This window comes from Austrofundulus limnaeus, unplaced genomic scaffold (genome assembly GCF_001266775.1).
Source record: "Austrofundulus limnaeus strain Quisiro unplaced genomic scaffold, Austrofundulus_limnaeus-1.0 Scaffold52, whole genome shotgun sequence".
Taxonomy (NCBI): domain Eukaryota; kingdom Metazoa; phylum Chordata; class Actinopteri; order Cyprinodontiformes; family Rivulidae; genus Austrofundulus; species Austrofundulus limnaeus.
The window spans coordinates 1596618-1610038 of NW_013952454.1; the positions used below are offsets into that span (position 1 = coordinate 1596618).

The 13421-nt window shown below is 39.4% G+C and overlaps 1 protein-coding gene across 3 annotated transcripts in view; it reads right to left on the reverse strand.

Annotated features, from left to right (window-relative positions):
* The window catches only part of creb5b (cAMP responsive element binding protein 5b), a gene marked incomplete at its 3' end in the record, with an annotated part of 35153 nt that overhangs the window by 594 nt on the left and 21138 nt on the right, over positions 1-13421 (reverse strand). For all 3 annotated transcript variants that reach the window (XM_014008749.1, XM_014008750.1, XM_014008748.1), the window contains 1 exon segment: positions 885-1011. In XM_014008749.1, the coding sequence (XP_013864203.1) occupies positions 885-1011 (127 nt within the window).

The following is a 13421-nucleotide window of genomic DNA, read 5'->3' on the forward strand; positions in this document are numbered from 1 at the left end:
CTATAGTGAGGTCTGTCAGACTAAAACATCAAGCCTCGTCCACACTAGCTGCTGGATGTGTTAATAAAATAAGTGAGGAGAAACTCTGTTTTTTAATTTAAAAAAATTAACTAAAACAGAATTTAAATCTATTAATAAGTGTGTGCCTCCGACTAACTTTGGTTAGAGTGATCATGAGTCCCAGCTAAAACCAGAATGTGAGGAAATCAGCTGGATAAGCTGGCGGGGTGAGAGGTCACCTGTGCAGGGTGATAATGTGAGCGGTGTTTGCCATGCAGTGAAAGCAGGAAAGAAGAAACCTTTGTTTCAGAGGCTAAATGCATATATATGTGTGAGTGTGTGTGTGCGTGTATGTGTGTGTGTGCCTGTGCGGAGTGGCCTCCTAGCTGCAAAGCTCTAGCTGGTCTGCCTCACCCTCCCTTCTTTCTGCGTCCGTTGGGACTCGGGTCTAAAACTTGACACACAGCCGTAATTGCAGTAAGTGTGTTTTGTGTAAAAATATCACCCAAACCTGCACCCCTTTCCTGAACTGTCAATCTTCCCCCCAAATCACTTAGCTCCTAATTTAATAAACATGGGAGGGGTTTTTCCATACCATAAACACGGTTGTCTTGCGTTACAATGAGAACATATGTTATATCATTAGAATCCAGATGTAAAGAGGTTTCTCAGTGTTGAYATTATTTCTGTGACACAATCCAACGACAATAAGGTTTTAAATCTCCCACAGGAGAAATCCTTCATTTCTGCAAGACAATGTCCTGCTAGATGTTGACAGAAAACATCCATAGCRGCAAACTTACATACTTTATATGTAATCAGTTTCTTTTTGTTCATGCATGTATTGGAACTGAACGTGCTCTGTGGTCTGTTGTCACACTCACGGGCAGTAGCACAGCGGAGGAGCCGGGCATGGTCGGGTCTGGCAGAGTTCCAGGCATGGAGGCTGGCAGAGGCTGTCTCTGTCTGTTTCGTAGGTGCAGTAGTGAGGACAGAGATCCAGGGACAGGCCTGAAACCACACACACGTTACAAACATCAGGTTGTGCGCCTATACAGAGTACAACWCGACAGCTCTTTTTTTTTTTTCTTTTTTTTTATCTGGTTAGTGGCTTTAAACGCAACATATGCAACATTAAAACCACCATGAAATGAGAAACACTGAAGGTRTTGTAATGATKGAAGATTAAAYGAGGTGAAAGAAAATGTGTATATTGATCTTTTWAAGCCTGCATCTCAAATTGTGGAGCCCTGTGATAAAACGTGACCTAATTTATGATATATAGATATGGAAAATATGAAYATATTTAATCATAAAACAATTATAAACTGCTTATAAAACTGTTGASTAGTTTTGTTTTAGGTTTTTAAAATGTGTATATCTGACATTTAAAAAAATGAGCATACTGAAAGGACGAATGAATGATTAAACAAAATAAAAACATGTATTTTCCATTTATATTGTCATCAAACATTAAAACAACATACTATACTTGTTTAAATGTTCACTATCTGTATATTAATTAAACATCCTTCAGCATTTTTTAATCATTTTTGACAATTTTATYTTTTCACATCATGGTAACAAAGTAAAATGTTCACAAATAAATAATTATTAAATTAATATGCAATAAAGTTTATACTATAAAAGAAGAGGAACGTTGAAGTGGTCAGCATGGCGGTCCTATTTTCAGTGCTGAAAGTAACAGAATCTAGAAAAAAACGCATGATTAAGTACAAAGAATCTAAAAACAGAGGGTGAGTAAGACCTCAAACATCCTGTTTACAAAGGACTGCGTTTTCAGAGCTGTGGCTATTTTTTTTTTTTACGTTTCTTAAAAATAAATTGCAACCACCCTACTTATAATGCAGTTCTTTTCATGTCGTTTAGTGCTTTCTAATCTTATGTCCCACTCACTGAGTCAAACTGAACTTACTTTAGAATTGGTTCAAAAATGTCAAATTTCATTCATTTTTGGGTATTTGTGTTTTCAGCTAACTTTAGGAAAATGCATTAATCATACTGATGCGTATCTGATGTACTCCTAAAATTACTTGGAGAGARACTATTAAACATCATTGCTATTAAAACATTTAAATTTTAAAACTTTTCTTCACCCTTGGCACATTTCACTCAAAGAACAAACATCCATAGTTTCATTTATTTGGAGTAAAAACAGCTTCATCTGTTCTGCTGTTGTAATTAGACAACACAGCTCTTTCTTCTTAAACTGATGTAGTCATCTTGCTTGTTATTTCARTAGATTTTCACATCTACAAAATAAAAAAACTGTGGTTGTGTACATGTTGGGAGTTCTTTGGATCCACTTAAAACAAGAACAGTTCAAGTAAAACAAATTGTAAATGCTGATGTTGCTGCTGAATGAGTAATATTTGTTTCTAAACAACCACAAGAGATGAGCGTGAAGAGAATGGGCTTTAGAAACGGCTGCAGCTTTGGAGGCTCTGTGGGAAAAAGCGTCCTCGGCGACCACAAAAACGTGYGCAGACTAACTGGCCTATTTAATACTTACGGCCACATCAATAAAGCGAACGCACGGAGGGGCCCAGATGAAGCTTAAACTAATGACGGCAGTCTTGTCTCAGTCATCGGCTCGCCCGCACAACCTTCACCCGCTCACTGTCACATCATCAATACAGCTGCCTGCAAATCCCTGCTTATACAAACACCAGCTCGCAGCTGCAGGAYGGTGAAGCAACAGGCATGAAGTTACTCCTCAGCCTAAAAACGGGCCGTGATTATTTAATAACCGGCAGCAAAAGAATCAGTAAGTCTCCAGTTATTAGTATCATCGGGACGAATGCTGCCGCTCACCACTCAATAAAATCATTCCGTCAGAATTAAAAATACACAGGTGAGAAGAATTTCGGCGAGTTGTGCTGAAAGAGTTTGTGAAATGAATCGTCGCTGACCGCCTCACCGTTAGAGTGAAACGTGAAAGAGTGATGGCCAAATGGAAGGGCTGCACCAGAGCAAACACTGTCCCACCTGAATAAATACCTGTATTTTTCCAGACCTAAATATGTGCATTTATGCTCCAGACAGTTTAGATTGCTCCATGTGCACACACATAGGACCATTACCGTCCTGACCGTGTGTCACTCCCGTCTAACGTCCCAATTTATCACAATCACACTCGTTTTACGACACGTATGGCACCTCGGCGGCATTGCAAATCCAAACAGTTCCACATGGGAGAAGCCATGAAAGTACAAAGAGGTGTGCAGCTTCTTAACTGCATCTGTACCGTCTTCTGTAGTGTTCAGACTTTGTGTCAAAGAGGATGAAGAAACAGTCAGGTGGCACTGAAAAGATGATTAGTTTAAAAACATGTTACAGGTGTGTAGAGAGCTTTTTTACTTGCTTTTTTTTATTGTAAACATGGATCAAAAAGGTTAAAGGTGGTTTTGAGGGGAGTCAAATAATTTTATGTCTGAAAACTTTCCATTCCTCCATTTTTAAAAATGAAAATGTAAACTTTTTTTTAACATTTTTTATGTTGCTAGGGGTGTAAGAAAATATTGATACACTGAAATATCGCAATATTTCATTGCCCGATGCTGTATCGATTCTCAAAAGCACTATCGATTTTTAACTATGACTTAATGGATGGATGGTGTAAGAAGAAATGTGAAATACAAATGCAGTTTTCACTGTTGCTCAGTGTCCTTCTGATTGCATAAAACTAAACTGAATGAATTCTTTTTTTTATTTATCCATCTTTATAATATTGTGTCGGCTGGGTCAGGGACTACAGGCAGAAATTAGCACCTAGAGCTATAACCTGATACAGTGCATCTTACCTTTTGTGGTTAATGTATACTGTATATTGTCCCTGTTTTAAATAAATTAAAAATAATAATAATTTTATGCATGTAATGCATGGTGTTGTCTTTATACTGATATAATATTTCGCCTTTCTTGCAGTATCACAAAATATCATAATCACAAAATATCAAAATCCCTGTTTCATGATACGCATCATATCACCAAATTCTTGACAATACACAGCCATAGTTGCCAGTGGTGATAATATAGTGAAAAAAAAGGGGAGTGGTGGTGAAGAGCTGCCGGTTCGAATCTCATGATCGTTGTCAAAAATGTAGGTGGGAAAGGTGAAGTGCTCACACCTGCTTCCACCCTCATTTGCCCCACTCTGTTCATGAGCAAGGCCCTTAATCCCCTCGTGTGCTCCCCCAGGCACCCTAGATGGCAGCCCCCTGCTCCACACATGTGGGTTGTGGTAGCTTGGTGGTCAGTGGTTGCGGCAGTAAGGGTATCCTGTGTAAAAATCGTCATTCGTGTGAGTTAGCTCACTGTGACAACCGCTGATCAGCCAAGGAAACACAGCTACCAGTGTTGTCCTGCTCATTTAAACTAACACTATACAGCATTCTTCATAGATGACTGATTTGTAAATACCCACAGATGAGGAGCTGCCATAACATCACAAATTAAAAAAGTAATAAACAAGAGTCAGTTTAGACAGAACAGGACAGGTATGTCAAGCTCCGTATTCTAGAGAAGAAAGCTTCCTTTGAAGCGTTTCCAGCTCGTACCTCTGCACCTGTCTGTTGGAAAAGCTAACACAACGTGTGTGTCTGTCACCATGATGCGCGTCAAAATCACAACCTGCTGATCAAGTGGAAGGAAAACAACACCAGCATGTGACAGGACTTCCTACGAGGATGAAGTCAGCGCTGAATCTGCTGATTCATTAGGAGCTGTCAGTCAGTGAAAGAGATGAAAATACTACCAGCTTAAGAACAATCACCTGCATTATGACTCCTGTGCTGAAGGACAGATTGTTTAGGTGATTAGTTCACTGAAGGAAGCTGCTTCAGTATCAGATTATTTTAAACCACAAAAACCACATAGAAAATAGTTTCAGTCTCTAAAGTTGAAATTTGATGTTTTTAGTAGGGGTGCAACAATACATGTACCTGTATCAAACCGTTCAATACACACTTTTTTTAAATTTATTTTATCAGCTTGTCTTCTGAAGATGCTCTRTGTTGAAGGATCAGTGGATCTGTGTTCGACTACTCCACCTAGGCTGCACTGTCGAGCGCAGATCCACTGAGAAACTTGTCGTTTCAGCAACATTTAATTTAAAAACTGTATTTTGAGGTTAAACAAATGTTCATAATTMATTTAAATAAATTACAAGTTAAAAAAGGCATSGACATTTCTCTTTTTTGTATCGAAAAAATATCGAACCGTGAGACTCAAGTATCGAACYGAACCGAATCGTGAATTTTCTGTATCGTCGCACCCCTAGTTTTTAGTGAGTTTAATACTTGTCGTCCCTATTTGTTAAATGCTTGATAAACAAAATTCAACCTGTAGGGCTAAAATATCTGCGTTTTTCTACTAAACAAAGCTTTTAAGAGTAGCAGTGAGTTTGAATAATGAATGCCAGTTGTGGTATCAATATATGTCTGGTTGTGGGAATGTGTGTGTTTGTAAGTGAAAAATGACGGGCTAAAGATCCACTGAGGGGACTGGCATGACTCTGGTGTGTGTGTGTGTGTGTGTGTGTGTGTGTGTGTGTGTGTGTGTGTTGATGGAGGGTTGGGGGAGGGAGAGCAGGTAGTCTCTCTACAGTTCTGGCCCTCCACTCTCACATTACCAAGTGCCTCTCCTCCACAATCCCCACCCAAGAACCAGCACAGTACCACCACCCACCTTCACTCCAACATGACATCATAAATGGATCTTCTTCTCTCCCCGAAGCCGTCTTTTATTTTTTGTTTTGCACCCTTGTTCTATAGTCAGTTTTCGAAGTCGTTCTTGTACTTTTTTTTTCCCCCAGTGGAACAGGAACGATAACCGCCCTTTGTTCTCTTAATCCTGTACAACTCTCGTTTAGGCCTCTAAGGGTGCCCATACTTTAACTCCAGTTCCCCTCTCCTAATCTAAGCTGTACTCTGCACACACACTGAGTTTTACTGTCCTGAGCCACAACTCCAGCTTGAGTGCAGGGACCTAAACACAAGTGGCTTGGCCTTCGTCCAACACGAGCGAGTGAGAGAGAGAGGTGCAGTCAATCCTTCGACTCACGTCCTTCCCCTTCTTGACTTTGCTCCAGCAATGATGTAATGCTCCCTAGCTTTTTTTGCCCTCCCCCCACCCAGAGCCTCCATACCCCTTGATTTCATCCCTCCCTCTTCTCCCTCCTCTCACTTTTCCCCTCTCGTTCTTTCCTCGACTCATCCGGCATCGCTGCGCCGGCTCCTCACTCTGTGAAGTCACTGCGAGCTCTGGGTAGATGCAGCAAAAAAAAAAAAAAAAAAAACTTCTGAACGTAACCAAAACAGCCCAGGGCCGCGTTCCAGACATTTGGGAGATGGTGGTGCGGTCGCCATGGGAACGGAGGTAAACAGAAAGAGAAACAAGGGCCTCAAACAGCTTGCAGCTGCCTGGCTCTCTGAGTAAACACTGCGCAGGACCTGCCCCTGATTTACTGCCTTTAATCACTGGTGGGAGGAGAGTGCCATGGGGTTTGGACTGAGGAAATAATACGAATCTGATCAAATAAATCAGTGGTAATGGGTTACAACACAAGCTGACTTTTATTAGCAAGCTAAGGACGAGATAGATACAGGGAGGGAGGGCGCTTCATGGGAGTAAATCTGGGATGGGGGGTGTCTTCACTTTAAGGGGCTTTAAGTTAAGTAAAGCCAAGTCAAAGTACAGTCAATAATACTCTCAAATAATATAGGTTTAATCTTTGAACGCTATTAGTGAAGAAAATAAACGCGTTTTTGTTATAATCTAACAATTCTGTAAAAGCTGCCACTTTTTAGTAACTTTACAACTTTTCAGTTTTTTATCTGAAACTTTGATTTATTTGCATGTTAGCCCGTCTATCAACTTTTTTCTCTCTCCCGTGTCTTCTGGGCTTTCACAAACTCAACACATATTTCCCACATCTTCATTCTTCAAATACTATCCTAACCCTTCTTTCATTCAAACATGATGCCTCTTTTCCTTTCCTTGTGCAGACATGTGTTCTGTCCTCCCCTCCACCCATCCAAGTCACCATCCTGGTGTAAAAACGCCGCGCTCCTTCGACTTTCCTCCACCCACCTGATCCTTCATTTCCTCTCTTCCATCTATCGTCTAATACCCCTCTTCCTTTCCTCCGTGCACCTCTGATCCCGGTTTTCCTCTCCTCTGTGTACCTCTGTTCTCCCCGGCTTTTCCACACTTCCCCACGCTGTGATCCCGTGCGCTCCCCCCGGAGCTGTGTGTGAGTTGCCTGTGCAGGAGCCTGCATGTGTGGTGGCCCCGGGGCAAGGATGACGCAGACCCGCTGGAATGAGAGGGAACAGAGTCTGGGCGTTCCTCGACAAACGCACTATTAAACCCACTGCAGTACACAATGAGCTCATCTTAATTCAGGTCAGATGTACATCCTGCTTTCTCTGTCTCTCTCCTCCTTTTCCCCCTACTTTCATTTTTGCATTTTTTTTTACTCTTCACACATCTCCCTTCCTACGACCAATCAATTCTACAGCAGACTTCATTTTTTTTCACAGAGAGACACCATACTCCTGCACACACTAGACTTCCCTCCTTAAAAGTTTTATGAATACACTTAAATCACTGTATATGTGAACAATGGATTATTTCATCAGGTTTGCACTGCAAAAAATATCCACCTAACCAAGTTTTAAAAACTTATATCCAGCCAAAGTCTTTTTTATCTTGTTTTGAGACTGATTTACTAAACAAGAACTGATTGTGTTAGAATAATCATCTTGTTTTCAGAATGTGTAAGATTATTTGTCCTGTTAGCCTGAAAATTTGTCTCAAACAAGTCAAAATTTTCTGCCAATGGAGTAAGAAAATTTGACTTGGTAAGATTCTTGAAATACTTGATTTGACTCAATTTTTTTCTTATTTCAAGAATCTTACCAAGTAAAAAATTCTTACTCCGTTGGCAGAAATTTTTTGACTTAATTTAAGTCAAATTTTCAGACTAACAAGACAAATAATCTTACACATTCTGAAAACAAGATTATTATTCTTACACAATCAGTTCTTGTTTAGTAAATCAGTCTCAAAACAAGCTCAAAATGACTTTTTGGCTGGATACAAGATTTTAAAACTTGGTAAGATGGACAGTTTTTGCAGTGTGGAAATACACATTTATTTGGGAGAATATCTAGATTGAAATTGACAAATTTTTTTTGAACCCTGACTCTGCTAGACCCCTACCCTCAGGTTTTATTTTATTTATTTACTTTTTTATATTTTTAAAAGAGGTTTCTGTTCCCATTTCTTCACTTAAAATTGTGACAAATCTCAAATATCACAACTGTATTTTAACACCAACACTGTGATTCCCAAAGGGCTGTTAGCTGAAAACTTAACATACGCATACATGATGAATGATGCAGCTCTCAGTTCCTGTGCCAGCTCTTAGATAGATTCCCCTGCCTAGCATGACTTTCAGATGCTGTTCATTTACTGTAGAACTATTATTTTTTATGTTTGACACCTCTTTTGTTCTCCATTTGTCAACTTTCTTCCTTTTTTTTTTTTTTTTTTGCTCACTGCAAAACATATTGTCGTGGTCAGGCACAAGGACCAGTGAGAAAAGAGGTAAAAAAAAGTGTCAAAAATCCAAAGCAAATTTTTAAAGCATTTAAGCCACTTTAAAAATGACAAAACAACAATCTGGTTGTTTTGAAGCAAAGTATAAAAAGTTATGTGTGTTTAGATTGAAGTGGAGCGAAGTAGAGCTGCACAATATATATGTCATTTGCGTGTCGTCATATGTGCGCAATAATCACATTGCAGGTTCTGCAATGTAGGAGGCAAACTAAATCAATGCGTTATCTCAGCATTAAACCACTAAACATAAGTCATTGCACTATGTGATGTTACAGCTTTTATTTTTGACAGGTTGATTCTGCCAGCGTGTCAAAATCGCTAAAACTTTCCTTTGTTGTGAAACTTTTGGGACAATAATGGCAACTGTTTTTTGGAGAAGTGTTGTCTGAATTCTTGAGCTGTGGGGAAAGATGATGAGGATCTTTACGAAAACAAGGGAGATGAGCAAATTCACAAAGAAACTGGAGGAAAAGTGGTCAAATACGGCTAGCATGAACGCTAATTTTAAGTGTGACAGAAACAAAAACGAAGACATTCGTAAAACACAATTCATGTTCTCACATAATAGAAGGAAACGTACTCAGGTCCCAGCACAATAAAGGTAAGAAAAGGTAAGAATAACTCGCAAATACAGACAAAAAAACATACTTGTAACACACACAAAAAAGAGGTAAGATCAGTGCAGGTTCATTGTCAACAAGATGACAGCAGAACTTAAAGAGTTATTCAAGTCATCTGTTGAAAATTCCTGTTTTTTTTTTTCATAAAGCAGCATTGCAGGGTTAGAAAAAATAGTATTTCAATTATGTGCAGCTCTAAAGTGAAGTAATAAGTGTTGTCATCATTACATGCACATACAACAGCCAAATTTCTAAAACAACTAAATTTAAACAAAATATAACTCATCCCACTAGTTCAGGGCTATCCGACTGGCGGCCTGCGGGCCACATCCGGCCCGCTAGTGACCACAGATTGGCCCGCCAATGGGTTCACTCATCTGTTAAGCCCAACCCTCCGGTTTTCTACTTTAATAACTCTAAGTTATTTTAATTAAACATGCACATGTTTGGTATCTAGAGAAACATCATAATCATGGCTACAAACTGGTAAAAAAAAAAAAAAACATTTCTATGATTATCCAAGACAGCTAAAACTACAAGCAGTTGAAGATAAAACTATGAAAGTGAAAATAAATTATTTTAAAAAATTTGGCAAGTCAGAGATGTCAAAATATTTTGTGGTAAGAGGCATAATATGTTTCTTTTTTTTTGTTTTATCATCACTACATTTATTAAATAGGGTTCTGTATGTTTTCATGATTAAATACAGCAAAATAAATTATTTCAAAGGTAACAGATCTTTGTAATATTTAGTTTATTTACATAACAACTTTAATTGCTGGATGTTCGGCCCCTGAGCTGTTGGTCTGCATTATCTATGGCCCCTGAAGCAATTTAGTTGAATAGCCCTGCACTAGGTGGATACACACATGTGGAGCAGCAGGCAGGTATCGGAGATCAGTTAGGGATTATGGTCTTCTTCGCGTGCTTCATAACATGTTGGCATGGCGGGGAATCAAACCTGTGGCTTTCTGATCCCAAGACAGCTATCCTACCACTGCACCAGAATCACTCATGTTTTTGCACAGTACTGCACGCTTATCAAATATTAAATGTGCTTTTCTAAAATGCATTTGTTTAAACTAGTTTCACATGCATCACTAAACTCCATCGAACGGTCGTCCTAAATAATCTCTCAGCTTATCTTCAAATCTGCTTTTGCAAAACAGCAATATATTTAACACCCAGTTCTCTGCAAGACACCTCGCTGGTAAGAAAGCACGAAGACCAGCGCTACTTCCCTTAAAGGCAAAAACAAGGACCACAAGTAGATGGGCGACTGAAGTGTGAAAAATAGCGTGTATTTAAAGCAGCGTGGGAAACAAAACCACACATCTGACTTCCTACAAAGCTCTGCAAGATGATGAGACACTGCATGCACTGCACCCAGGCTGGAACATCACCAGTACAACCTGAGAGTCATTCTCGCTCTAGAACACTAAGCAAAGGCTCTGCATATAGCAACACCCTGCCTTTAGGTACAGCTGTCAAATTAATGCAACTTTATATATTAAGATATAAACCAAAACCTGCTTTTTTAACTTTTATTTAAATGTGCTGGTTATTTGGCCACAAACCAAAACTACTTGACATCAGCAGTCAGGGGTTTTGAGGATTGCATCTTTTAGGTTCACAACCTGATGAGAAAGAATAAATCAGCTCAATTAGAAACTTTTTATCTTAGTGCAGTTTTCAACACACTTTGACAAAGTGTTTCTTATTTACCCACTTATAAAATATTCAGGAGAAAATTAGGGCGCAAAGAACGGCAGAACAGCTGCTTCAACAGATGGACAGGCTGAAGATCGAGTTGCGATGTTGATAATTAAAAAAAAGTCTTGATAACTATATTTAAGAGGTATTTCAAACTTGCATCATAAAAAATGAACACATTTTTACTGCAATCACATTCTCAAAGCAGCTGTATTCGTTAACTGTGTCATGGAAACGGTTGGACTAAATACAATGTTGGGCCAAAACAGAAAAATGTCATAGTTAATTCCCTGTGCCCACACCCATCTACCCCCAGATCTCCACTTCCTGCGTGTCAAAAGGTTGAGGTTTCCACAAAATGTTGTATCTCACATGGTTGACTAATGTCCAACACACTTAACTCTGACAGAATTCTGCTCCAGATGTGCAGAATCAAAAAGGCAGGGGGCATTCAGAACAGTCGGGCGCCGCTTCCCTTTGTGTGATAATGATAGCTGTGACATTAGGCTCTGCTGGTTGTTTCTTTTATGCCTGGTTTTAAACGCTGGTTTGTGTCAGCGCGGCTCCCCAAAGACCCTGTTTGAGTACTCAGGGCAGAGGAAAGCAGAGAAAACAGCAAAGAGAGAGGTCCTTAGGTTTCACAGCTGCAGGCCCGGCTCGGTCCTAAAGTAAATGGACTCGAGGAAAACCAATCCTAATTGATTCCAAACCTCAACGCTCTTTAGTAAACATTGTGGAGCAATGAAAATGACTTGTTATCCTAATTCATTGAACGTTCGTGCTGTGCACTCAGCAGTGCAAGAACAAAATAAAGAGGAAGCTGATAAAACTGAAACTAAATTTGTTGGAGTCATTTAGTGACATGTTCAAAACTAAAAAAAGAAAAACTTTTGAGATTAAAATTTATGTCCACATTTCTTATACTTATGAACGTTTCAATTGTTTCTTAATCTTTTAAAGCTATTGCGTCAAAATTAAACAAGATAAAACATATTTTTAGTCGTATGTGAAAGGAAATTCTTCAAAAAGACCCAGCAAACCCAAAAAACCAAAACAAAGACTTTAGTTTTGTGGTTTTGACAGGATAAGAGGCCAATTAAAACTTGTCAGAGAATCACTGATCTGCTTGTGTGACTCTCTTTCAAGGAAAAAAAAGAGCACAGCTCACTTGTTAAGTCTGTTCCTTATGTAGGAAGTCCCTTTGAAAAGACTTTGTGCACAAAGACTTTACTTAGTCCTAATGGTTTCCTGTAGAAGCAGCACTTTTCTCACTCTTTCCTGCTCATGTGAGCGTTTGCGGCTCAGTTTTTTCTCGTGCAAGTCTGCTCTTCCTACATGTGCTCAGGATTCCACTTCTGCAGGTTCAGCGCACGGCTCGGCAGCTCCGAGGTTTCCTCAAATAATGTGTCACACATGCAGAACTGTAACTCAGGAACGATATTACCGCTGCCGCATACCAGAGCATATTTTTTCAACTCGCTTCATCCCTGATGGCGTTATTAATAACACAAGCTGTCCGATGACGTGGCGAGCTCGTGTTTTGGTCGGGTAAGGAGTTCACAACACCAGGTAAACTCAGGTGAAGCAGGCCCAGCAGAGTCTCCGTTACTGGCAGTGATTTGCTGCTCCTCCGAGGGGATGAAATTCCATCCCTGTGCTCAACAAAGAGCCTGACGAGGTGTCAGTCTGGCTTAGTGATGGGCCTCCCATCCAATATTCACCAGCTCCGCCAGCTGTAAATCTACACAGGACAAGCTGAACGCAGAGCCAAGCTAACACTGAGCCGTCTCAATGTTTAACTAGCTCGCCACAGGCCTGGTTTACAATGACAAAGCCCTGGCACGAGTGTGAAGTAGGCTGCGGGTAAAACTTCATGAAGCAATAGGGTCAGTTCAGGATTCTCACAAGAGCAATGCTGATTTTAAGAAGGGAGAAAGAAATTGCTTAATATTTGGTAGCATTTATAAAATACATGCTTCCACTTAGCAAAAAGTAGTATACTTGAAGTTCATTTTTAATAAGTATACTTGAGTATAAGTTTAAGTATATCAAGTACACTAGGAACCATGTACCTGTAGTGTACTAGAAAGTATATTGATTTAAAACTTGTTCATACTAAATTGGGACGTTTTATTTATAAAAAGTATACCTTACTGTTATGTCTTTTTATGTTGATAAGATAAACTAACCTAAGCTAACCCAAGATAAGATAAGATAAGATGAGATGAGATGAGATGAGATGAGATGAGATGAGATGAGATGAGATGAGATGAGATGAGATGAGATGAGATGAGATGAAACTTTATTGATCCCACCGTTGGGAAATTTGCACATTACATTATAAACTTACCAAAAAGAAGTATACTTCAAGTACATGTCATTACATATACTGAAGTATATAAAAGTGTATTTCCCCAATCGTACTTTTATTTACCATATATA